The sequence below is a fragment of the Australozyma saopauloensis genome, chromosome 4, assembly GCF_035610405.1.
Source record: "Australozyma saopauloensis chromosome 4, complete sequence".
NCBI classification, from domain to species: domain Eukaryota; kingdom Fungi; phylum Ascomycota; class Pichiomycetes; order Serinales; family Metschnikowiaceae; genus Australozyma; species Australozyma saopauloensis.
This window is the reverse complement of record NC_086134.1, coordinates 502,500-525,841: the sequence shown is the minus strand read 5'-3', so window position 1 is coordinate 525,841 and position 23,342 is coordinate 502,500. Positions and strand designations below refer to the sequence as shown.

General features: G+C 44.9%; 11 protein-coding genes and 2 non-coding genes across 13 annotated transcripts; 6 read left to right on the top strand and 7 right to left on the bottom strand.

Moving 5' to 3' along the window:
* The first annotated feature begins 259 nt into the window (after positions 1-259).
* On the top strand, positions 260-331 carry PUMCH_003263. Its single transcript has one exon. It is a non-coding gene; the product is annotated as a tRNA-Gln (tRNA).
* A 217-nt stretch (positions 332-548) lies between these two features.
* PUMCH_003262 (uncharacterized protein) lies at positions 549-2,006 on the bottom strand (the record flags this gene model as incomplete). The annotated part of the gene is made up of 1 exon (XM_063022237.1): positions 549-2,006. One exon carries the CDS (start codon positions 2,004-2,006, stop codon positions 549-551), a length of 1,458 nt encoding a protein of 485 aa, XP_062878307.1.
* Positions 2,007-2,488: 482 nt separating this feature from the next.
* On the bottom strand, positions 2,489-3,259 carry PUMCH_003261 (uncharacterized protein; the record flags this gene model as incomplete). The annotated part of the gene is made up of 1 exon (XM_063022236.1): positions 2,489-3,259. The coding sequence occupies one exon, from the start codon at positions 3,257-3,259 to the stop codon at positions 2,489-2,491; it is 771 nt and encodes a 256-aa protein (XP_062878306.1).
* Positions 3,260-3,525: 266 nt separating this feature from the next.
* On the bottom strand, positions 3,526-4,755 carry PUMCH_003260 (uncharacterized protein; the record flags this gene model as incomplete). Its single annotated transcript, XM_063022235.1, has 1 exon — positions 3,526-4,755. The coding sequence occupies one exon, from the start codon at positions 4,753-4,755 to the stop codon at positions 3,526-3,528; it is 1,230 nt and encodes a 409-aa protein (XP_062878305.1).
* Positions 4,756-4,898: 143 nt separating this feature from the next.
* Positions 4,899-5,432, top strand: PUMCH_003259 (uncharacterized protein; the record flags this gene model as incomplete). Its single annotated transcript, XM_063022234.1, has 1 exon — positions 4,899-5,432. One exon carries the CDS (start codon positions 4,899-4,901, stop codon positions 5,430-5,432), a length of 534 nt encoding a protein of 177 aa, XP_062878304.1.
* An 84-nt stretch (positions 5,433-5,516) lies between these two features.
* PUMCH_003258 (uncharacterized protein) lies at positions 5,517-7,427 on the bottom strand (the record flags this gene model as incomplete). Its single annotated transcript, XM_063022233.1, has 1 exon — positions 5,517-7,427. One exon carries the CDS (start codon positions 7,425-7,427, stop codon positions 5,517-5,519), a length of 1,911 nt encoding a protein of 636 aa, XP_062878303.1.
* A 983-nt stretch (positions 7,428-8,410) lies between these two features.
* On the top strand, positions 8,411-11,266 carry PUMCH_003257 (uncharacterized protein; the record flags this gene model as incomplete). The annotated part of the gene is made up of 1 exon (XM_063022232.1): positions 8,411-11,266. The coding sequence occupies one exon, from the start codon at positions 8,411-8,413 to the stop codon at positions 11,264-11,266; it is 2,856 nt and encodes a 951-aa protein (XP_062878302.1).
* A 475-nt stretch (positions 11,267-11,741) lies between these two features.
* Positions 11,742-13,097, top strand: PUMCH_003256 (uncharacterized protein; the record flags this gene model as incomplete). The annotated part of the gene is made up of 1 exon (XM_063022231.1): positions 11,742-13,097. The coding sequence occupies one exon, from the start codon at positions 11,742-11,744 to the stop codon at positions 13,095-13,097; it is 1,356 nt and encodes a 451-aa protein (XP_062878301.1).
* A 2,223-nt stretch (positions 13,098-15,320) lies between these two features.
* PUMCH_003255 (uncharacterized protein) lies at positions 15,321-17,372 on the bottom strand (the record flags this gene model as incomplete). Its single annotated transcript, XM_063022230.1, has 1 exon — positions 15,321-17,372. The coding sequence occupies one exon, from the start codon at positions 17,370-17,372 to the stop codon at positions 15,321-15,323; it is 2,052 nt and encodes a 683-aa protein (XP_062878300.1).
* Positions 17,373-18,243: 871 nt separating this feature from the next.
* Positions 18,244-19,650, bottom strand: PUMCH_003254 (uncharacterized protein; the record flags this gene model as incomplete). Its single annotated transcript, XM_063022229.1, has 1 exon — positions 18,244-19,650. The coding sequence occupies one exon, from the start codon at positions 19,648-19,650 to the stop codon at positions 18,244-18,246; it is 1,407 nt and encodes a 468-aa protein (XP_062878299.1).
* Positions 19,651-20,109: 459 nt separating this feature from the next.
* On the top strand, positions 20,110-20,202 carry PUMCH_003253. The gene has a single exon. It is a non-coding gene; the product is annotated as a tRNA-Leu (tRNA).
* Positions 20,203-20,732: 530 nt separating this feature from the next.
* PUMCH_003252 (uncharacterized protein) lies at positions 20,733-22,073 on the top strand (the record flags this gene model as incomplete). The annotated part of the gene is made up of 1 exon (XM_063022228.1): positions 20,733-22,073. One exon carries the CDS (start codon positions 20,733-20,735, stop codon positions 22,071-22,073), a length of 1,341 nt encoding a protein of 446 aa, XP_062878298.1.
* A 103-nt stretch (positions 22,074-22,176) lies between these two features.
* Positions 22,177-23,097, bottom strand: PUMCH_003251 (uncharacterized protein; the record flags this gene model as incomplete). Its single annotated transcript, XM_063022227.1, has 1 exon — positions 22,177-23,097. One exon carries the CDS (start codon positions 23,095-23,097, stop codon positions 22,177-22,179), a length of 921 nt encoding a protein of 306 aa, XP_062878297.1.
* Positions 23,098-23,342: the final 245 nt, after the last annotated feature.

Genomic DNA, 23,342 nt, shown 5'->3' with positions numbered 1-23,342 from the left:
ATATGTGGAACTGTCCTACGTGTGGCTCTGTATTTGTAGATTGTTCGGAGTAAATCTCATATGTCCGAAGAAGAGTGAGGAAATGACATGAGTAGATATTGAGCAGATGATGGAAGAAATGATTCCGGAAGATGTTCCTTTTGCTCCGCAACTTAACCCGAGAAGAACGAAGGTCTTAGCACGAGAAATAAGGAACTGTCACGAACTCAAAAAGAATTTATGCGACATATAGATCAAGCAAATTCCTGTAAACATATAAGGTTGTATAGTGTAGTGGTTATCACTTTCGGTTTTGATCCGAACAACCCCGGTTCGAATCCGGGTACGACCTCTCTTTTTTTCAATTCGAAGAGCAATGAGTCTGGAGTTGGAATTTCACATTTTTTTTAAAACGAAAGTAAATGAAGTTCCTTAAGTTTCATTTACTTTCGTTCTAATTTCGTTCCTGGCTTCTTGTACATTCATTTCTTGGACATCTAGATTAAGCAAAACGTATATAAACCTGCTATATTTACAAGTGTGAAAGCATGATGATGGATCCGAATGACTTAGCGTCCACTGATTGCTTTGACCATTATATCCTTGACCACATCAAAATAGTTCAATGACTTAAGGCCGAGCCCTCTAAGAGCGACAACAGGAAAGGCGTCTGTCGAAAAGATCTTGTGTAATTTGTCGCAAACGCCCATCAATGCGTGGTTATTAGGCCATGCTGTGGCAACATATTTCTCAAGCACCAATGTCGAGCCAATGTCGAGGCCTCTATCTACGCCAGTCTCCAAAGCATCCACCAACAGGCCAACATCAGTTTGGCCCATATTGAGACCTTGACCCGCCAAAGGATGTACAGTGTGGGCTGCATCACCAACCAATGCCACTCTTGGAGCAATGTAGGTGTCTGCGTGGAGAAATTTGAGTGGGAATCTTGCTCTACTACCAGGCATGAGCTCACTGATTGGCACGGGGAACTTCTCGTCCAAATCCTCCTCTGGAATAAGCGAGGTGCGCCATTCAATTTCCTCAAGGACAGTCATATCTGCAGGGTTTGCTTTCAACATTTTGTAGATGTAGTTCAAGTCTACCTCGTCAAGGGTCATGGCAGCATTCAACAACTGAGGGAAGATCTTCTCGTCGACTTTCACTAGGATTTCAGCCAACTCAGGGGTACTCGACCAGACAAAAGTTGCGTTATCTTCAGGAAGAGGCAAAATGGCCAATGGCCCGGTAGTGAGGAACCGCTGCCATGCAATATCTCTGAAATCATTAAATTGGAGCTTGAGGGTGCCGACAACACCAAATCTATCGTAGCTCCAGCCACGCGACTCGATTTCAGCGTAGTTTCTGACCGGTGAGTTTTGGCCATCTGCGCCCACCAAGAGCCTGGTTTGAAGAACCTGGCCATTGCTGAGAGTAACCACAGGCCAGTCCAATGAAGTTTGGGGGTTACTCTTAGCGTCAATGGTGTCACACGCATTGCCTGCAATGATATTGACTACTTTGGCCTCGTCAATCACCACGGCCTGGTCCTCCTCGGGTAATTCTTCGTTGAGCGCATCGATCTTCTGAAGCAAAGACGCTTGGATATGTACCACCTCGCACATGGCAGCAATCTGCGACAGGGCGCCCAGGTCCAAAATCACATTGCTTGCGTCGAAATGAATCCGTGCGTCCGAATCCTGCGAATCGTACGCTACCATGTTATCATAGAACTTGACTCTGTCTTGGTGAAGGTAGTCCCAACTTCCCGACTTCTCTTGCATGAACTGCACCGATTTCGGAGTCAACGAGATGATACGATTGTGGAAGTTTTCTGGGGGGTCCTCGCCAAAGTCACGCACCGGCTGTAGTTTCAGCGCCTCGACCAATGTACATTTGAGATGTTTGGTGGTGGGACTGTTCTTAAGAGCAGCTAGGAGGGAAAGGCCTGCTGGGCCGCCGCCTACAATGACCACGTCTTGTAAAAGAGGCTTCGCTGTTGTTGCGAGGAACCTTCGAAGGGGAAACATTGGGGGTGCTGGAGATGTGGTGGGGGTGGTGTGAAAAGTGGTCTCACTTAGGTAGGTGTATGCGTATAGGGTAGGAGTATAGGTATAGGCAGATGTGAGGGAAGACGGTCAAAAGAGAGCAGCCACAAATTGATGGTGATTCGAATGTTTGTTTGTTTTTGCTTTTTTTTTGTTAATTTTATTCGTTGTTTCTAGGTTGTTTTTGTGTTGAGCTTATATTCCCTTCAATAGTGTCTCCTATCCTTTTAGTTCTTTCAGTATTGTGCTATACCTAAGTCTAGACGCTGCTCATGGTTGACAGGTGAATGCTGTGCAATATGAAACTGACCATTTGCAGCATATTCGAGGTATTTGGTGGTTCAAATCAACTCGTATGTGAAATTATTTGACTGACCTTCGTTGCGTCTATGTGCTACGAAGCACAACAAGTTGGAAGCCAAAATTCGCATGCGAGCACCAATTCATCATTGAAAAGTGATTTTTTAAACTTTTTGCTTTTTCTTCTGAGGCTCATCCTCCTGCTCCTCGTCATCGCTCACATCCAACTCCTCTCCCTCTGAGCTCGATACCTCGCTCTCCTGATCATTGTTAATTGCTTCAACGTAGTATTTCACCGAATTTGGAAACAAATCTTCAACGATCAATCGGGTCAACTCATCGCCGCCCTTGAACTCCTTGGCGGGCCTCTTTCCTGTCCAGTCAAACCATGCAAACAATGTCTTCATGCCCTGTCTGTATCTCTTCTTTTCGCTAGCCGAGAAAGTCTCACCCTTCTTCTGCTCTTTTACTTTAGAGGGACATATGTCCAGCAATTCCTCGGGCCATTGCACATCTACGGGTTCACTGGTAAGGTCTTCTTCTCCATCAACAACATCGACCTTGAACTTCTTGGTCACAACCTGAGATGGCACGAGTCCGCTCTCATCGCTGAATGTGAAAGAGATGGAAAAGTCTCTATATCTTGCCTCGTCGCTGTCCTCTGCCACATCGTAGTGAACATAGATGTCCGTAATGCATTCAAGATACTTGAAATCCTCCACGCGGATGTACTCGCCAAAACTGTCATTTTCAGCTAAGACGATGTACCAGAATTTTGGCACGGCCTTTGTGATTTCGCGTCTTTGAGCGTAGATGTTCTGAGTCTTCTTGATTCTATAAATCTCCACATCTTTCTCTGCATCTCCCATTGCCTGCTCACATTTGGCAAGTTCAGCCAAAGTGTTGCTGAGTCTCTTCTCCTCCTCTTCATTCATATTTGTTTATAAGTATCGAGAGTATATATATGATTGTAGTTCCGTACCCCACGTTCGACTTAAAACCTTTGAGACGAAAATTCCAGATCGAGAAGAAAAAAACTTTCAAACTAGAAATACGAATTTTGTCTCTTGAGAGAAGAAGAGATAGTGGGCTGGATCTTTGATTTTAATATAAGAGTCCCACGTTTTCTTCTCGGTTTCAATACATCTTGTTGATGATAATTAAATTTCTATGTTATTTTATCCCTCTCCATATATAGTATTTATCTGACACGTCTTCTAACCATTTCTGGCTGCTTGAATGGAACCTTCAACACAGCGACCTTGTAGGTAGCAGCGTCTCTCTTGGAAAGACCAAGAGCCTCTGCCATGCCGGCATTAGCAGGCTTGATGGTAGCGCCCAAAGCACGGAAAAGACCAATGAGTCTGGTAGGCTTCATATTGAGCTCGTTGGCCAAGGGGTTGATCTGGACCTGGAAGTCCTCGATGTGAAGCGTCAATGCTAACAAGAAACAGAGCAATTTGTCCTCATGGAAAGGATCAATGACAAAAGACCTGTCCTTTGCTTTACCGAATCCAGAAGTTTTGGCGGCGGTGAATCTGTCCAAGACGCCGTCCACCAAGATTTCAGATGGCTTGTTGTCTAATTGCTCCATGAGTTTGTTCTTATTGTTGCATCTACGGTTAGCGTAAACTCCGAACAACAATGCGGCGTAGAACAACATTTGAACCTTTGTGGTCTTGCCCGCGGAGATGAACAGAGACAACTTCTTGGACACAAAGGCGGACTTGCTGTAAGGCAACATCTCCAACCGTTGCTCTTTGTCGGACTCCTCCATGATAGCGTGGACACGGATTGACTCCCATTCTTCCGATGGTATTATGCTCTCGAGGGAGTAGACATCCTCCACATTTGTAGCCAGGGCATTGACAGCAGGTGTGACCGCGCTGACTGCAGAAGCACTCTCCAACTCTTGTCTGCTTGGCAAGACACTAGTAGAGCTCTGGACGGTGTCTACAATGTCCACCTCCATTTCCTCCAATCTGTTGGAGTCGATTCTGTTCTTGTCATAACTGGTGATCTTGGCCTTGACCTTCTTGGTACCGAACTCTCTACCCAAAGCATTTCTTTGTTCAACAGAACGCATGCCCTTCGATCTAACCTTAGGACCCTTATGCACTCTGTTCTCCTTCGACGTCACTACTGCCGGAACGACTGGGGCACGGAAAAGCTGTACAGAACGACTTTTCTTGTCGTAGAAAGCGACCAAGTAGTCATTTTGCAGATCGGCTTGTGTCTCTCCGTTATATTCTAGCGTCGAATTTTCGCCATGCAAGGCATATGTGCCCTTGTGGTGTTTGTGCTTGTAGAGATCAAACTCGGTGGACTCTGGGATTTGCAAACCGTTGAAAAAGGAGCCGACCACAAACTCGGGCTCTTTCGAACACGAAACCACTTTTAGCTCCGTTGTTTTGTTGTCTTTCTTGCCCATCGTTCACTCGCTTCTTTTCTTCCCTAGTAGTGTGCGAGATGCTCATCGCATGCTGTGGGGCCTACAAGCAGTACCAGTGTGTAAATTCGACCATGCACCTGGAAGAAGCCAATGTGCTGAGAATAGGATAAAATCAGTTGACTATGAACTATTTGAATCACTACGAGATTTTGGGTGTCGATGCTCACTTCACGAGAGACCAATTGAAGGCTGCTTATCACTCCAAACTCTTCCAGACTCACCCAGATAAAAGAATTGAGAGTAGGAATAGCGATGATCTGGACGGTGGTGATTTCGCCAGAAACGAGAACAGTGGCTTCAGAAATTCCTCTTCTGTTGAGGAAATTAAAGTGGCTTACGCGGTCTTGGCTGACAATGAAAAGCGGGCTGCCTACGATATTGAATTGGCTGAACAGAGTCTGAAGTCAGGGTTGAATTTCACCGGGGCGGGCCTCGATGAGTACACGTTGGAAGAATTCGAGTATCTGGAAATAGATGGTAAAGCCACTTGGATGAGAGACTGTCCAAGGTGTACAAGTACTCACTCTATGGTTCTCAGCGAAGAGGACTTGGAGGAGGGTTCTCCAGACGGCACTGGTGGGTTCCACATAGCAGTATCGTGTCAAACGTGTAGTCTTTGGATCACAGTAAGCTACGAAGAGGAGGGTTGCGAATAATATTATCATTTCTGTCGTCATAACTGGCATCTATATACAATGGTGCGGTGCCACAAACGTCTCCCCAGTAAGAGATTAGCGGCCTTAGTGGCGCCATGTTTTGTCGGCTTCTAAAATAGCACTCAAGGCATCGGCCATTACTTCCAAGTCAGTCATTAGATCCACATGGCCTCGATCTGAGGAGAACTTGCCGACAATGTGTCCTTTGCCCAGCTCAGGGTCGTGCCTACTAAACCCTTTGTCCTCCGGCATGAGCCATCTTTGGTGCACAACACCGTCACCACGACCATAGAAAAATTCATAGTAGTTGCCATCTTTGATGTCCTGAGGGCTGCTGACGTAAGAGCCACGGACTGAGGGAACCTTGTCACCATAGACCACTGCAAGTGGAGGGTATTTGTGCGCCAAAGCGGGATCGTACTCTAAACTCAATACATACTCCTTTGCCCTCTTGAGAGTGTCTGCAAGGTACTCATACGCTTTCGAAAAAGAGATAGTGAACTTGTAGTCGCTCCAGATCTCGTTCATCTGTTGCGTGATCGCGGAGATTTTTCCAGGATTGTGAATGTTGGTCATTTTTGTGTTAGTAACGATGGAAGGTTTCGATTTGAGTGAAAGATTTGTGGGAATCTGCTTGAGCTTTGAACTGATGGAGCTGATGGGTGAGTTCGTCAGCGACGAGGGAGACATAGTCAAAGAGCTGGCACTTCCTTGAGAGCGCAAAGGTTGCAAGGGATTATCTGCGGTTTCGCCGAGTTCTTGTAGCTTCCGAGTCTCAGATACCAATGGATTAAGATTAAAGGTTACCCATGTATCAGGGTCGAAAAAGTCTAAATCGTAATGCTCTCCCGTATCTTTGTTGGCGAATACTCTACCGCTGAGAGGGAGGAACGCGAATGATGAGCGCATCATGAAATTGGTCTCAAAGGTTAAAATCCGATCGGAGAACATAATCGAATCTCCGAATCGCAAAGGTCCGATGATATTCAAACACTCACTGGGAACACCGGCATAAATGAGTCCGCGGAACAATTCTGGGCGCTTTTGCATGGCTCCATGAGCAACAAGACCACCCATTGAGTGCGCGACTACAATAGTTCTCTTGCCTGTTTTCTTGTATAGAGCTTCAAGCTGCTCAATGAGTTGGTCGGCGGTGATATCTAGACTTAGCCGCCAATCGTACCCGAATTCTTTAACGAGAGTCTTTCCGTTCTGTAATTTTTTAATAAATTTCTTACAAATGTCGAAAGGACCGATGTTTTTGAGAACACCATCGGGGTAGATGTAATCAGTTGCTCTGAGCTCATCCTCACGGTTTGGCCCTAAGAGGAGATTGACATGACGTAAGTGTAGTCCCGCTTTAATTGGGACCCAGGCTCTTTTTCCCGTCCCAGTTTCTCGAAGAATGGACCCGCGGTAACCGCCCATGACTAGGATGGGACCGTCTAGTTCCGAATAAACGGACTCGTAGGATCGTTTGTTCTTCAAAATAAAATCTGGGACTAGCTCGGAAATGTTCTCCAACAACGTTGTTTTCATGGCCCGCATGCGGACATTATCAAGACCTTTTGTGGTCGAGAAATGGCGTGCTTCATCTTGTGTAGAAACACTCAATTGGCGATCGATTCTATGGCGGATATGGAGCAAGTCTTCGTCTATTTCCTCCTCCTTGCTCCCAAAGGGAAGCGCAGGTAACTTGAACCCAGCCATGATCCCTGATAAGCCACCGAAGGGAAGCGAAAACAGAAAAACCTTTCCCAGTCCATGATGAGGCTTGTCGGAGGTCTTTCTATCTCCGTCTAGATCTTCAAGCGAGATGGTTTCACCTCCAACTAGCGATTGGGCATCTTCTTGGGTGTATTGGCGATAAATGGGAGGTCTGTGGATCGGAAAGGTGTTGGAGTCGGGAGACTTTAGACTATCGTCGCCTTCATAAGGAAAATAGTCCTCCACCTCCACATCAGCTTCCGCTGCGGCCTGGTGTTCCCCTGGCATCTACCGTTGTGTGTTTTTCTCTTTTGCTGAGCAATTGCGGCTCAATTGAGATAATTGAGTACTAGTAGATCCAGAATTTGAGAGCCTCTATTGAAATTCGACTTTTGAACAAACCTTTTTGGCTGACTTTAGTTTTCCAATTCGTTTTAAGGTGTTCTATGTAGATGTTAAGATAAAGAAGTGTCTCTTGTGCACAGTCTCGCTTTAGCCTAGATGAATGATTAAATGGAAAAGCGTTTATAAATAGGAAAGAAATTGATGCGATACGAACTTCACAGGAAAACGTGCTATGAAATAATTGTGGTTCTCAGAACAGGTGATTGTGTGAGACACTGGTATCGGCTCGGAGATAAGTGCCGGGCCTATTGCTGCAGAGCCATTTCTAAGAGAAATAACTCACAGAAAAACTTATTTAAGCCCTTATATTGAAAATGAGTCTTATATATTGGACCGAGCTCAAGTTTCGTATTCAAGCATGATTTCCTCGAGAGAATCCAATCCCATTAGCACCCACTACTGACCCAGTGAGCAAACACTCGTAGATATCAGTGTATCTTGAAAATCTTTCGTTTTCATTATTTTCAATTCCTCTATTCCATTCTCTTTTCTTTTCTTTCTTTTTATTTCCCCTATTTCTTTTTCCGATTATTCTACTGATTGCATTGAATTAGACCTTTGACTAAGCATAGAGGCTAGACAGAAGAAGCGCTCAAGATCCATCACCTCGAATTAAAATCAACGAAAAAATAAATTGGTCCCCATAATGAAAACCATACGAATATTTTCTACTCACAGAGACTAAATTAAAAAACCCCAGTTTCTCCCTATCCCTCGCCCATCCTCCGCTTTGCCACTTACTGTTGCCTCCACATTGTTCCTGTTTCAAATCCTCGCACTGGATCTCTCTACTCCCTATACTTGTTTCATCTACCATCCCCCACTTCAAACCCCCTCTTCACATAAATTGTATCTGTAGAATTGCGATGGCGTCACCGTTGGTCTCAGCTGCATACTGTGTCCGCAGAGCATCTTCGATTTGGAGATCCTGTGGGCCACAACTACTGAGAGCGGTTCACGGAAGCACTTCCATCCAGAAACCATTCATACGAGCCATCGCGCAGCCATCTTTGAGGCTTCGTCGTGAGTTCCATGCCTCTTCTATTGCTCAAAATAAAAATAGACTCGATAAGGAAAGACTCAACTTGGAAACGCTCGCCAAACAGGTCCAGAACGCATCTCCAGAGGATAAGGCCAGACTAGCTCCGCAGCTCAAGGAACAGGAGGAGAATTTTTTAGAGTTATGTATGGAACACAATAAAGAGGTCTTGAAGCTTGTTCCTATCCCCGTCAAGGATGGAGAGACACTTCAGGGCGGAGAGAGGTTGGAAAGATTGTCCAACTATGTGGCTGCTCGTTATCCTGAGGAAGTCCACTGGGGCTATGAGATCGTTGAAGATGACCTTGGCGAGAAGCTTGCTGGTGATCTTGCCGCAGAATACCCTAGTCCGGACCCACTTACCAAAGAGGAGACACACGCCTTCTTGGTAGCCTACTTCAGAATCGTCAACGGGATGAGTGCTCCTAAAGATGTCGAATTCCTGAACGAAACTATCCAGACCTTGTACAATCTTTACAATGAAAATGGTGACTTGGATGAACCTCTCATCAAGACTGACTTGGACTCCCAACTCGTTGCGCAGTGGGCTCTGGTCTTCAAAACCATCCACGATATCCCACAGAAAACAGAAAACAGCGAGTTCATCAAACTTTCTGATCTCGTCGCCAAACTCAGCGAAAATGCCATGGAAACTGGTGCTTCCCACCAGCATGAATCCCAAGCAAAGTCAGCCAAGGACAACAAGAACGGTAAGGACGACAAAGGAGATAAGAACACTCTCTTTTTGTCATTTGATGTCAGCAAGAGAACTATGCAGCTTTTCCTTTTGGGTGTCATGGGTGGTTTGCTCATGGTATTATTCTATGCGGGTGCAGAATCAGAGCACGAGATCACTTTCCAAGAGTTCAGCGCCAATTTCTTGCGTCAAAACTTGGTTAGCAAAATTCGTGTTATCAACAATCGTACCGCCATCGTCGAATTAAATGAAAACGGCAAGACTAGATACTCTGGTCCAGGAGACTACTATTTCTCTATCGGAAGCGTTGAGACTTTCGAGAGAAATTTGAAGGCAGTACAAAAGGAGTACAATATCCCAGAACCACTCAGAGTTCCTGTGGTGTACGTCAATGAGGGCTCAATGGCCAAGATGCTAGTGAACTTTTTGCCAACATTGTTGTTCCTTGGTGCCATCTACTACATGACTAAGAAAGCCAGCATGGGTGGCATGGGCGGCCCAATGGGCTTCGGGAAGTCAACAGCTAAGAAGTTCAATCAGGAAGCCAACGTCAAGACAAAGTTTAAGGACGTGGCAGGTATGGACGAGGCTAAAATGGAAGTTATGGAATTCGTCAAGTTCTTGCAAAACCCTGCTAAGTACGAGAAGCTTGGTGCCAAGATCCCTCGTGGTGCTATCTTGTCTGGCCCACCAGGTACTGGTAAGACTTTGATTGCGAGAGCCACAGCTGGAGAGGCCAATGTGCCCTTCTTCTCCGTGTCTGGTTCAGAGTTCGTTGAGATGTTCGTCGGTGTAGGTGCCTCTCGTGTGAGAGATTTGTTCAAGACTGCCAGAGAGAATGCTCCCTCTATTGTTTTCGTGGACGAAATTGATGCCATTGGTAAGCAAAGATCCAAGGGTAAAGCTAGTGGTGCCAACGACGAGCGTGAAACTACTTTGAATCAATTGTTGGTCGAAATGGATGGATTTGATACCACCGATCATGTCGTTGTTTTGGCTGGTACTAACAGACCAGATATTTTGGACAAAGCCTTGTTGAGACCTGGAAGATTCGACAGACACATCTCTATTGACAACCCAGAGTTAGAAGGCAGAAAAGATATTTTCCGTGTTCACTTGAGAAAGATCGCCCTTGCAGAAAATATCGACAAAGATTTGGCCGGTCGCTTAGCTACCTTGACTCCTGGTTTCTCTGGAGCAGACATCGCTAACGTTTGTAATGAGGCAGCTTTGATTGCTGCTAGATTCAATGCCAAGGCTGTTACTCTCAGACACTTCGAATTGGCCATTGAAAGAGTCATTGGTGGTGTTGAGAAGAAATCTAAGCTTTTGGGACCAGAGGAAAAGCGCATTGTTGCATATCACGAAGCGGGACATGCCGTCTGTGGCTGGTTTTTGGAGCACGCTGTTCCTTTGCTTAAGGTATCGATTATTCCTAGAGGTCAGGGAGTTTTGGGTTACGCCCAATACTTGCCCGCTGATCAGTACTTGATGTCGACCTTCGATCTCTACGATCGTATGGTCATGACTTTGGGAGGCCGTGTATCTGAGGAGTTGAACTTTTCTTCAGTTACCAGTGGTGCACATGATGACTTCAAGAAGGTCACCAACATTGCCCAATCGATGGTGTTACGCTTTGGAATGTCTCCAAAGGTTGGAATGGTCAATTACGCCGATACAAAGAGCCAGGAATCCCTCGCCAAACCTTTCAGTGACCACACCAACAAGATCATTGACTCAGAGGTCAAGAGAATTGTTCAAGAATGTCACGACAGATGTAAGCAATTATTGACCGAGAAATCCAACGAAGTCGAAATTGTTGCCCAAGAGTTGTTGAAGAAAGAATTCATTACGAGAGAGGACATGATTCGTTTATTGGGCAAGCGCCCATTCCCCGAGAAAAATGACGCTTTTGACAAGTATCTCGCGGGCAATGACGCTTTCAAGAATGAGCAGCCTAAGGAAGAAAAGAAGGATGACGAGTAGTCATTTCTTGCTTGTATATAATAGAACACATTGATAGCATTGATCGAGCTGTAGGAGCCTCCATTCGAGGAGGATAGCTTTGAAGGAAACTTATGAAGTTAGCAAACCCGACGAATTACTAAATCAGAATCGAAGCGAAATACAAAAGATAGAAAATATTGACTTTATACCTCCCATCTATGCATCCTTGAGAGAACATCAAGTGTACTTAACGAACCCATTATCAACTTCATGAGCCACTCAAAGAAACAACAAAATCTGTATAAAAAAATTCCAAATGAAACGATTGAAACATTAAAAAAAAAAAAATAACATAGAAAAAATGGATTCAGACGCCAGATCTCACGTTCATCGAAGGCTTCTTGAACACCCTCTCTACTTGGTCCTGCAGCTTCTCTCACCCCAAGTACACATCAGATTACAGCTATATTTCCACACCCAAGACCACTCAGCACTCCTTTATAGATAAACCAAAATGCCCAGCAGTCCCGAGTCAACTGACGCTGAACCGGTGCGGTCGCCCAGACACGCGCGGTCGCAGAGAAAAAATCTAGCTGGCTTAGATTTCGACCCAGAGGAAGGTGACGAAGAATACAACGAAGATGCTGACGAGTCGGTGGTGAAAGATGAGGATGGAGATGAGATCGATGACGACGATGACGATGACGTCGATCCTGCAGATGTAGACGACGATGACTTGATTCCTCCGCCAAAGAAGAGAAGAGGCAGAAAGAGAAAGGCCACCAACGAGCTTCCCGAGGACCTAGATGATGACGAGGAGCCGGCTTTGGATGCGGGTGAGAAAGAAGCTGAAAAGAACGATGATCCTGCTGTTAAGGCCGAAACTGGAGAGCCAGAAGAGCCGGTTGTAAGAAAGAAGAAGAGAGGTAGAAAGCCTAAGATTCCGCGTCCCGACGACATTTTCTACGACGACAAGGGTAACGAAATCAACGTTCAGAACGACGAGATTGTTTTGGACAATGAGGATCCGAAGGGTTTGGAGAAGATCGATAAATTGGGCTTCTTGCAAGGTGAGAGAAAGTTCCGCGTCAAAACGTTTACTGTTTTCGGTAAGGGCGAGAGACAATATATGGTTTCCACTGAGCCTGCCAGACTCGTGGGTTTCAGGGACTCCTATCTTCTCTTCAAGACGCACCTGTCGTTGTTCAAGAAGGTCTGCACCAACGAGGAGAAAATGGATTTGATCCGTCGTCACTTAATTCCAACGTCGTATAAAGGTAGAGCTGTGAATCTTGTCACTGCTAGATCCATCTACCGTGAGTTTGGCGCTCGGATGATTGTGGACGGAAAGAAGGTCACAGATGACTTTTGGGAAGAACAGGCTAGAGAAAGAGGTGATGTTGAAGGAGAGCCAGCGGAAGTTGAAGAGTTTGTGGCTAAGGGTCCTACCCTGGCTCCAGGTGATATCAATCAATTCCAAGCTCAAGTCACAGGCTCTGCTCTAATCCAATACCAAACAGACCCAACTTGGATGTACCAGGTAGCCTTACAGACCTCAGAATATAATAAGGGATTGACTGAGCTGCGAAGCCTTGTTTGGGCCCGCGGTGTGAAGGACAACTACAGTGGTTTCAACTTCTTCCCTTCTGCTAGTCAGCCAACACAATCAAAAATAATTAAAGTGGCTGAGTCTAGCAACGGAAAAACCCTTGACTGTTCGCTTCGTTTCTACAACCCAGATATGCACCGCAAAGTTACGGGTTTGGCTGATGTTTCTCTCGACCTAATCAATGAGATCGAAGACAAGGAAATCAGGGATGCCATTCTCCTGCAGCAGAAATATGAGAATTCTGTTGCCCATTTGAAATGAAGTCAATATCGATCAAGATCGAATTCTGAAATGTAATATTATGTGTATTTTAACTAATAGAGAATGTCTATTCAAGGTCCATATCATCTTCGTCTTGAGATTGATCGTATGTGTCAGGCGAACCTTCAAAGTCATCATATATTGTTCCTTCGTCACTACCATCTCTCAATGAGTCCTTCTTGCTGTCTAGAACAATCAGAAACTCGTATTCGCCCTTTGCCTTTCTGCGCCCGACAGGGATGTTAATAGCACTCTCGTCTACGATCTCTGCATGCTTCTTAGAGTATGCAACCTCGGCCTTCGCTTCCTTACCAGAAATTCTGTGGTTCACCCGTATATGTTTGGCTAATGTGTCATGACGAGTAAAGATCCGAGGTCCTATCGATGGATCTTGTTTCACGCAAACATAGCATTTAAATAGTTTCTTGCGTTTGGAATGCACGGTTTCTTGATGCCTTATTAGTTCATACTTCCTCGAAAACCGGCGCAAACAAAGCTCACCGGGCTCATCGGCTGAAGGAAGATGACACTCGTGCACAACATCCGGGTCGTAATTCGAATTTCGCGCATATTGCGCGTCTCTTACATCTGGCTTTTTCACAATTCTATGGGCAGCAACTTTGTGGCCCAGGATGGAACGTTTCCTAGGAAACGAGCGGTTTCCCATTGACAATTGCTCCAATACGAACTTGTCGTGATCATCAAAAAGATCTGGGTCAAAAGTGTAGCCCAAGATCTCCTCAGCGTCTGGAGAGTCCGGCCCTCTGAACTGTCTGGAGATGAAGCGTTCTTTTGCTAGTCGTTCTTCAACCGCCAACTTCATGCTTTTTTCCGAAAGCGGCTGCTCGTCGTTTTTAAAAGCGTTGTAATCTCTCAAAAAGCGCGCATAGCATTCCGACAAGTCGAACTTGATAAGAACTAGAAACTGGTAGATGGCGGGTCTCCAGCGGAGAAGGTTGTAGATCTCCCAGTAGTTGAGCGACATTATTGCAAGGGTCAAAAAACGCACGGCAAGAGTCGCCACGTTGACCATGTGCAGACTAGTGACTATTTTTACGAACACATCGAAGCATTTCTCGACAACCAAGTATAGATGGGATGTGCCTGGATCTTCCCTCTCCAACATCACAAACCGGGGTAGCATTTTCACCAACGCCTCAAACTTTTTTTCAAGCTGCACCCGTTCCGCATCGGAAACACTCCCATCGTAAAGAAGCGATCCGATCTTGAACAAATGCTCACTGTACTCGGAAACCTCCGATGGTTGGCCCTCTAGTAATACATTCATTATGTCCTGGCGCGAATCGGTAGCAGGCATCACCCATGGTCCAGAAACATTTGACGTTTGCACAGATCCTGAACCGGATTCACTTTGCAGCAGCATCCTTGGTCCATTGTCTCTGCTAGCATACTGTAGAGTATCTGGTGGGCCAGGAATCGCACCGGAATGAGATGCCTGGGGTATTTGCGGCGTCGCATTGGCCAGGAAAATTGGCTCTGAAGAGGGCCCGCCTCTGTAGCCCAATTCCGAGCCAGAAAGAGTGGGCTCTGTCATTGGGGACGGGAGGGGGCGTGCTTTGATTAGGCCAGTAGTTGTAGTCCGCTGGCAGGTGGAGGATGTGAATGAAAGTCTGGAAAAAGAGCGCGGGTTGGTGTGTGGAGGCTCCGGTGTCCAAACAAAATTGCAATTCCAGAATTGCGGGTGCGTGTGGTCAATATATGTATCTGTTATAGGTTCCACTTGACTGCAAAACGATGGGTTTGTTCACAGTATTGTGCTGCGCACGCACGGGTAATTTGCACCCACTTTTAATTGGGGACGGCTGTGGCATTGGATTTCAGAACAAATGATTTCTTAAAGTAAAAGGGTACGAAATTATGTGGCTTTCAAATACTATTAATTGTCGCTATTTCTCACTACAACTGAAGGTTTTGGCTGGATCAAAGGGTATAGTGACATATGTATCGGATCAGGAGGCTCAAACGCCGCCTTTGCAAATGTTGATTGAAATGTGGTCATGGCACATGTAAACTATACCGACTGTAATGGCCTATTGTATATTGAGTCGTTCTGATCTTCAGAATGCTTTCATGTAATTCGGTATGGACCTGAAAAGTAGATAATTGTCCTGTACGTAAGCGCACCGAAATACGTCGGTACTGCATAACAGTTTGCAGCCATTCTTATTAGTCCTGAGGTTCTTCTCTGCTGCATGGAACCAATCATGGCTTCTTCGGAGCACTTTTATCCTTGTTTGATACCTTTTTTGATGACAGCGTATCTGCTGCCAGCGACTTCCTTTTCCTTCCTTGACTCATTTCATTAATTGATGATGTTGGCATCTGTTGTTGGTGGTATTGTGGTTGGTACATCGGACTCATGTATGGATACAGTTGGGTATAGGCATTTTGAGCTCCTTGTGGATTATATCCCATGTTGCTAGCACCGGTGGTATAATACATTTGATCGGGTCTCTGATACATCGAAGCACCGTATGTGGCAGGGTATCCCGACACGTATGGGTTGTACTGGTCAGGATACCCATACTTCTGATAAGACATGAGAAGTGCTTGCTGGTCGAGGGCCTTCTGATCTGCGCTCTTATCTCCAGACATCTGTGGAGCCAACCAGTTCGAATATGGATTGTATGGTGGCATCCCGTATGTGGGGAGGGTAACAATCTGAGCGACAGGTTGGCCTGTTTGTGGTGTTTGGTCGCTCGAATCACTTTGACGTATCGGGGTCTGATTTTGATATCCTGGTGTCATTGAGTATTGTGATGCGCTTCTGGAGTGACCAATCGACTGCGATGGTGTGGCAATGGTATTAGTTGGCGTCCAAGCTGGGGGACCACGATTTGATGCATCCGTTTGAGATTTGGTTGGGGGTTTTCCTTTTGACACACTAGATGTTTTTCTTTGAGGAATTGGTTGGCTGGGAAGTTGCGGCACCTCTCTGCCAACCATAGCGGTATCAGAGCGAGGGTCGATTTGCATCCTCGTGCTGATGCTTTCCTTACGAATGCTAGTTGGCGCAGTGTGCTTGCTACTGCTGGCTGTGTTAGACTCAATTGAAGGTTTTCCTTGTATGCTAGAAGAGCCTGTGGAAACACTTGTTCTCAGTCGGGCATTATTGTGAGGAGAGGTGATGTTGTAGTTCGTCGTTGATGCCTTTGATTTAGAAGCCTCTGGCCGATTCACAACGGCATTAGAAGTCAGCAAAGTATTAAAAACTGGATAAGGATATTGTTGCGTCTCTCCCAGGGTTGATTCGGTGTTGAACTTGGTAGACTTTTCCAGGGGCTTACTGGCAGCAGTAGTATTACTGCGTGATTGTGATGATTTTCTGGAGGCCTTTTGGACAGTGGATTCTGATTTTTTCGCTCTGGCTTGTGTAGTAGGTGTCTTTCTAGTTTTGATTGGTTTTTTGCCATTTAAATAGTTTGTGAATCTCGAAGAAACAAACTTGTACCTTTTGGTCAACATGGACTCCATTCGGGCTTCGTCATCGCTGAAATAATTCTTTGGGCTTTCGAAATCCTCATCATCATCTAAACTATCGACATCAATCTCATCATCGTCCTTGGGAAAATATCGGAAGTATGCGAAGTCAATTTCAGATGGAGTTAAGATACGCAATGTGTAATGGGCATCAAGCTGTATGTCTTTTGGTTTTTTCATGTTGATTTTGGGATTATTCAAGAAGAATCCCCCCTCTAGGACACGTTCGGCAACAGCAGAAGAAAATCGTTGAATTTTATTTCGAGCCCGTTTCTTACCAGAGCTTTTATTGAGTCGAATGTCGACATAGGGCTCAATTGAAACCTTTCTATATTTTTCAAGTCTCGCCTCAGGTCTTGTTGAATGATATGAGTAATTGTAGAAGGGGAAGGGAAAAGTATACTGGAGACCCTGACGCAAGTTGAAACCCAAGAAATTTTCCGGTGGTTTCACAATGTGACCGAATGGAGTAGTTATGATGTCAAACCCAATTAATTGAAGGAAGTACTCGAGTGTTGGCATAGCTTGTAATAGATGATACACTTCCCAGCACTCAAGCTTATAGACCAAATTAACCATGAATCGTGTCACAAGTGATGATAGCGACAAATTGAAGTACAGGGTGGTCAATTTAAGTAACTGAGGATAATTATCAAGCAAAATTCTAGAGAGACATTCGTTAGGATACTCTTTTGGGCCAGCAGGGACCTCGGGATCAACACTAATGATATCCTTGAGGTTCTGTTCATATTCGTCCTTCAGTAGTTCATCCATTGTTGGTTCTAGAAGAACGCCAAGCGTTTCTTGAAGCTTAAGGGAAAAGGCAACAACCAGTGTGCCTTCTGAAGAAAGCTTAGTAGTCCCACCGCTTATGGGCAACGATCTGCCGTCTAACTTAGAAAGCTCTGCGGCTATCTCATCGTCACTTGATTCGTTTGTTTTGTTGGTTCTTGCTTCGAGCAGTTTCTTTAATTCTGACGTTAGTATTCGAATGATTTGCAACTATGGACATGGATAGCTTACGTACCCGTGGGATGAAAGTCGGGCGCCAGAAAGGCTCGAGGCGCTGTTAGGCCGGAATCCAGCGGCTCTTGCTCCTCTGTATGTGTGATCGGATCTACCAGGTTCGTCGGAACGCTACTTATGGCATTTCGTAGAGAGTCATTGGGGCTCATCTTGTATAGACGGGAAACACAGATACAAAAAAGGCAGTGGCTGAAAGAAATGAGCGGTTTTGTGTGGATTGGCTGCCCTGCAAATATAGATAAAATCTGTGTGACTCTCGGTGATGTCGTTTAATTGAAAAAGAGAGGAGTATATGGACCAAAATTGACGTTCGGCTATGTGCACGCCCTCCAGAACGAAGTGATGGAAACATTCCTACAGAGGGTACCAAAAGGGCAGTTGCGAGGGTTACAAGATAATTGTAAATACTATTGTTTGTGTAGAAATAAATATGTGGTCCAACATCTCAGTTGACGATATGTGGGGGGTATGGTGAACATTCTGTGCCATCTTTAGACTTGCCTGTGTGCAGAAATTTTTGCAGCCACTGTGTGTAGAAGCTATTGCCCTTGGGTAGATGAGTCAAAGAGCCCAAGATCACAATGCCAATGGAAAAAATAGATTTAACCATGGAATCTGTCTAGTTGGAAATTGGTTTTAGCCCGTTTGCTCTCTCTTCGTCTAGTTTTTCTTTAAGAATGGAGAGCACTCGAGGAAACACAAGTTCTTTTACGTCTCTGCCCCATAAGTTATCTAGGTGTTCGTGACCTGCAACACGATAACTCGAGACATTTTTGTCGGGAAGTTGATTTTTCATAACCTCAATGTCGACCAATGAATCGGAATCGCCATAGATGAGTGAAATTGGAATCTTGATGTTCTTAAGGGGGTAGCTGACCGGGTTCAAATTCGAGATGGATGCAGAATAGTCATGATACATCTGGAAGTTTTTACTTGCCATGATCTGGAACCATTGCACGACCGTTTTCACCGAAGTGGTAGAGTATAAATGGGCATAGGAAGCCACTTTCTGCATCTTGTCAATGTTCTTCGACTTCCAATTGAACAACATGTAGTTTGAAATATCGATAGAAGTATCAAAAAAGGGAGGATACATGATTTTCTCCCAAAACAAGATTGATGGCATCAAGACTTTCCGCGAGAAGATTAAATAGATGAGGTTCGGGCTAGACTTCAAAAGAATATCCAAGAACTTGGAGTAGAGCCCATGGGGCGTGGTTGCAGGAGAAATTGCTATGATTTGCTCAATCTTGCTGCTGAGATCTGGATTGACGGAGACTGAGGCAAAGGCCTGTGCGGTACCCTGCGAGAAGCCAATGTACGTGAGACTCTTGTTGCCGGTTTCATGCAAGATGAAGTCGATCGAATCTGGAATGTCAAACATTGCAAACTCATCAATGGAAAAGTCCCAGAATTCTACGGAGTCTAGCTTTTTCGTCAAGTGCTTGTGTGAGTACTTGTTACCCCTGTTGTTTCCCAACCACACATCATAGCCCAACTCGTAGAGCACAAATGGCAAGTTTTGTTCCTTCTCGAGCATAGTCACCCAGATTTCGGAATTCATGAGTAGGCCATGGTGCAAGTAGACGGTTTTGCCGTTCCGAGGGGCGGATGTACCATCTAATCTAGTAATCCTATGTACTGTCAAAAGGTATCCATCCTTTGTTCTCACTATGCGATTTTCGATGTCATACCCGAATAAACGACACATTTCATGGATGCTTTTGCTGTTGAGCATGCCAGTCATGAGATTATACTTCTCTCGAGCAATGTCGGTGCCACTGGTTACGTATTTGAAAGAGATAGCGTCATCGTCAGGGCGGTCGTCTTTTTTGGTGATAAAACTAATGGGGTTGGAAGTCCAACGATATGCGACGCTCAATGTGTACGAGAACAATTGGATCAATGGCTGTGGGAGAAGCTTGGTGATTACATTACTTGCGTATTCCAACCATGAGAAGGCAATGGAGACCACCACAAGCAACCATTCTAATACAGAAAGTCTACCTAGAACGGGTACAGACATTGCAAGGAGGGAATTGTGGTGTTTTGAGAATGCTAGCTGTGGTTTCGAATGTGTGAATGATAATAAAGAGTAATAATTAAGGTACCAGCACACTCCACGCAGGCAAGTATGTTCCAGGTCACCAAGGAAAGGGCTCGAAACGGTCAATCTGAAAAATCTTCGACAATTCGGCCTGATTCTTTGCCAACAATAATTCTGGGCTGGATTTCTTCGGCGCGCAAATTGCTAAATTCGAGTGTCAATTGTCTTGGATGACCAAACAGCAACGCAAGACGTGATACTACTTAAACGAGCGATGTTGCATACATAAGAATAGCATAAAAATACCCCGAATTGATCCTTTTAAATTGGTTTTAATTTATGAGGATAAATTTGAGGAAATCATGCGAGAACAGAGGTACTCGGTATTTCTTCAATCCAACCGTCATAGTTACCTTTATTTCTCCATTCATCACAGCAGATGTGGTGGCCGAGTGGTTAAGGCGTGAGGTGCAGGTTTACAGCACCTCCTCATGAGCTCTGCTCTCGCAGGTTCGAATCCTGTCCACGTCGCTATCTTTTTTCGACTTTTGACAGTCATTTTTTTTTGTTTTCTCATTTTATAGTTCTAAAGTTGAGCTCTACTGTCTTATCTTGGCTGGAGAGATATTGCTTGAGATTCATTTTGAAACAGGGACCTCAATTTTGTGCTAAGATATGAGGTATCCCAATTGACACAATTGCTGTTCTATTTTGTTTCCTTTTGTGCTTTTTATTATAATTATTGGTTTTGGTATCTTGTTTGTTGCCTCTCGATACTTGAGAAAACCTGGATATTCTATAACCCGAGTCGTTCAGTCCACCCTGATCGAGTAATTTTTTATATTGACTGTTTTAAAAACTTCTTCTCTATTATATCACGATTTTTTTCTGTTCGGTTTTTTTTGTTTTCGTGAGTTTGTGTTTTGATTTCGATTTGTGCAAATCTGGGGTCAGATACTACTGAAAAATTACGTTGGTGATCAGGTCCATATTCCGGAACACCACCTTGTCATCCCTAAAAACCAATCACATACTCTCTTTAATACTGCAGACGACTGAGAATGCTGCTCGATCTCTATGAAATACTAGAAATCCATCTGTCTGCCTCCGATGGCGAAATCAAGAAGGCGTACAGAAAGTTGGCCCTTCGATACCATCCTGACAAAGTCGAAGAGCATGAGCGAGAAGAAGCCGAATTGAAATTCAAGGAGATTTCACATGCCTACGAGGTTCTCAGTGATGAAGCCAAAAGACTGGACTACGACTTGTATGGCTCTACAGACGGTATGCCTGGCAGCTCTGGCGCGGGTGGCTACAGCAGCAATCCTTTTGATCATGCTTACAGTTCGCAAGATTTCCATCCCGATGACTTCTACAATTTTTTCAGTAACATGAACACTGGTGGTCCTACGCCTGGTGGTAGAGGTCCCCAACCTCTGCAGAGAACCGAGGACGCAAGAATTGATGTGGATATAACCTTGGAGGATTTGTACAAGGGCAAAACATACAAAATAACGTCTTCTCGTAATATCATCTGCACTACTTGCTCGGGGACTGGAGCTCGTAAGAAGGCGATGCATAAAGAATGTGCTGCTTGTAGTGGGCAGGGTTATACTGTTAAGATCAAGCGTGTTGGTCCTGGCCTCGCGTCTAAATTTCACGTTACATGTGAAACTTGTGACGGCGCGGGCAAAATTATCCGTCCCAAGGATAAATGTAAGGCATGCGCTGGTTCTAAAGTTGTTGAAGAGACCAAGATCTTGGAGTTCGAAGTGGCTCCAGGGTCCCAGGATGGTGAAAGCATTGTTTTGAATGGTGAGTCGGATCAATACCCGGGTAAACTGACCGGTGATGTTATTCTTACAGTCCATTGTAAGCCACATGATGTATTCACCAGAAAAGGTGATGATTTGTACATCAAGCACAGAATCACGTTAGTGGAAGCCCTTTCGGGTTTTTCAAAGGTTATTGCCGCAAATCTCGATGGAAGGGCAATTCATGTAACAACTACGAAAGGTCAGGTTATTCGTCCTGGCGACTTCCTACGAATCCCAAAAGAGGGAATGCCTGTCAAGCAAGCATCTCTGTGGTTTAGTCTGGCCCAGAAAAAGGGAGATTTGTACATTGCAATTGATATCGAATTCCCGCAAGATAATTGGTACTTGGAGAAAAATGATCTCGTCAAGCTACTGAACCTTCTTCCTACCGATCTCGCTGATAAAGTCCAAGCAAACAAACAGCAAGTACCTGTGGAAACACTCAATGGCGCAAACATCGAATATGTCACTGATTACAAAATTGTACAGAAGAGTGGTCTTCCCCACTACGAGGCTGATGAGCCACAACCTGAACAACCTGACTATTCCAGCCAGGAATATTCCACTGAATGTGCTCAACAGTAAGCTGAAATATCTACAAATGGGTTCTCGAACCTTTCACTGCATCTTTATGGCTCTCATGCTTTAAAACACCCTGTGTAAATAGTATATAGATCAATCAATACCCTTAGAACTCTAACAACTCCTCCAAATCTTTCTGGCTCAAGCCAACCGGGCCACTGCGCTCTAACTCAGCCTGGTATATTCTGTTTTGCTTCAAATCCTCTGGACTCTCTTCGAAAGATGAGTCAAATGACATGTCCACAGATTGCTCTACCCGATTTCTCCGTGTGCCTCGCAAGATATCCAACTCCATATCACTCAAGGGAGTATAACCTGTGATGTTTTCCTCCAATGCAGGCAAGTCTCTACGTGGGACGATTTCGACACTATCCTCATTCTCAGCGAGGTCCTCAATGATATCCTCGACAGACTGTGTTGACTTCTTCACGGGATCACGAAATTGTCCCTTGGCAGCAATTGAAGGTAAATTCGAAGCATGAAGCGAGGCAGTTCTCTCTGTGAAAGTGTCGCTCAAATTTGTTTTGAGAGGGGGAAGTGTTTCGGTCTCGTGCTTTTTAATCGAGTCAGTCAGAAATAATGGCACCAAGTCCTTGGCTCTGTGTGCTTCCAGCGGGGGAAACACGTCATTTTTATGCGGGTTTGTGTCTCTTGTTATTCTGCGAGCCGGCTTCGTGGATACTTTCCCTGGTTGATGGAAAAACCCTAAGGTTGAGTTCGATTTAGACAAGCCTGGCTTTTGAGCCAAGACAGGGGCCGCATTTTGGGTTGTGCCAGACAACTGGGGCCGAGAAACTGGAATATTTTGTGGAATGAATGACTTTGATCTTTGCAAAGGAGCTATGAGGTTTTGGTTTTTACCACTCAAGGGTACTCTGAGTCTCTTTTCATTTGAATTTGAACTCAGAGCAAGGGGTCTTTTGCCGGTATTGGCGGAGCTATTTTTGGCTCTATCATTTGTGAAGACGTTCTGATGCTGATTCTCCTGATCTAGCTGATCTTTGGGTATAATTGAGTGGGTTGACATGGATGTGTCGAGTATTACTGGTAGTGTTTATGTGTTTACCACAAACAGATATGGGGCGGGACGTGCACATTGCTAGGCACTACACAAGGCGAGTTAAATGTAGAGAAGAGCCAAAATTGATAAGGAATATGATTTGTCAATGGGAGGTGTGTTGTTTTACAATTTGTTGTGTGTGATTTATTTTTTAAGAACGGTTAAATGTGATTTTTTAGAAAGAGTTTCAGTTTTGTAGAAGTCCCTCAAAA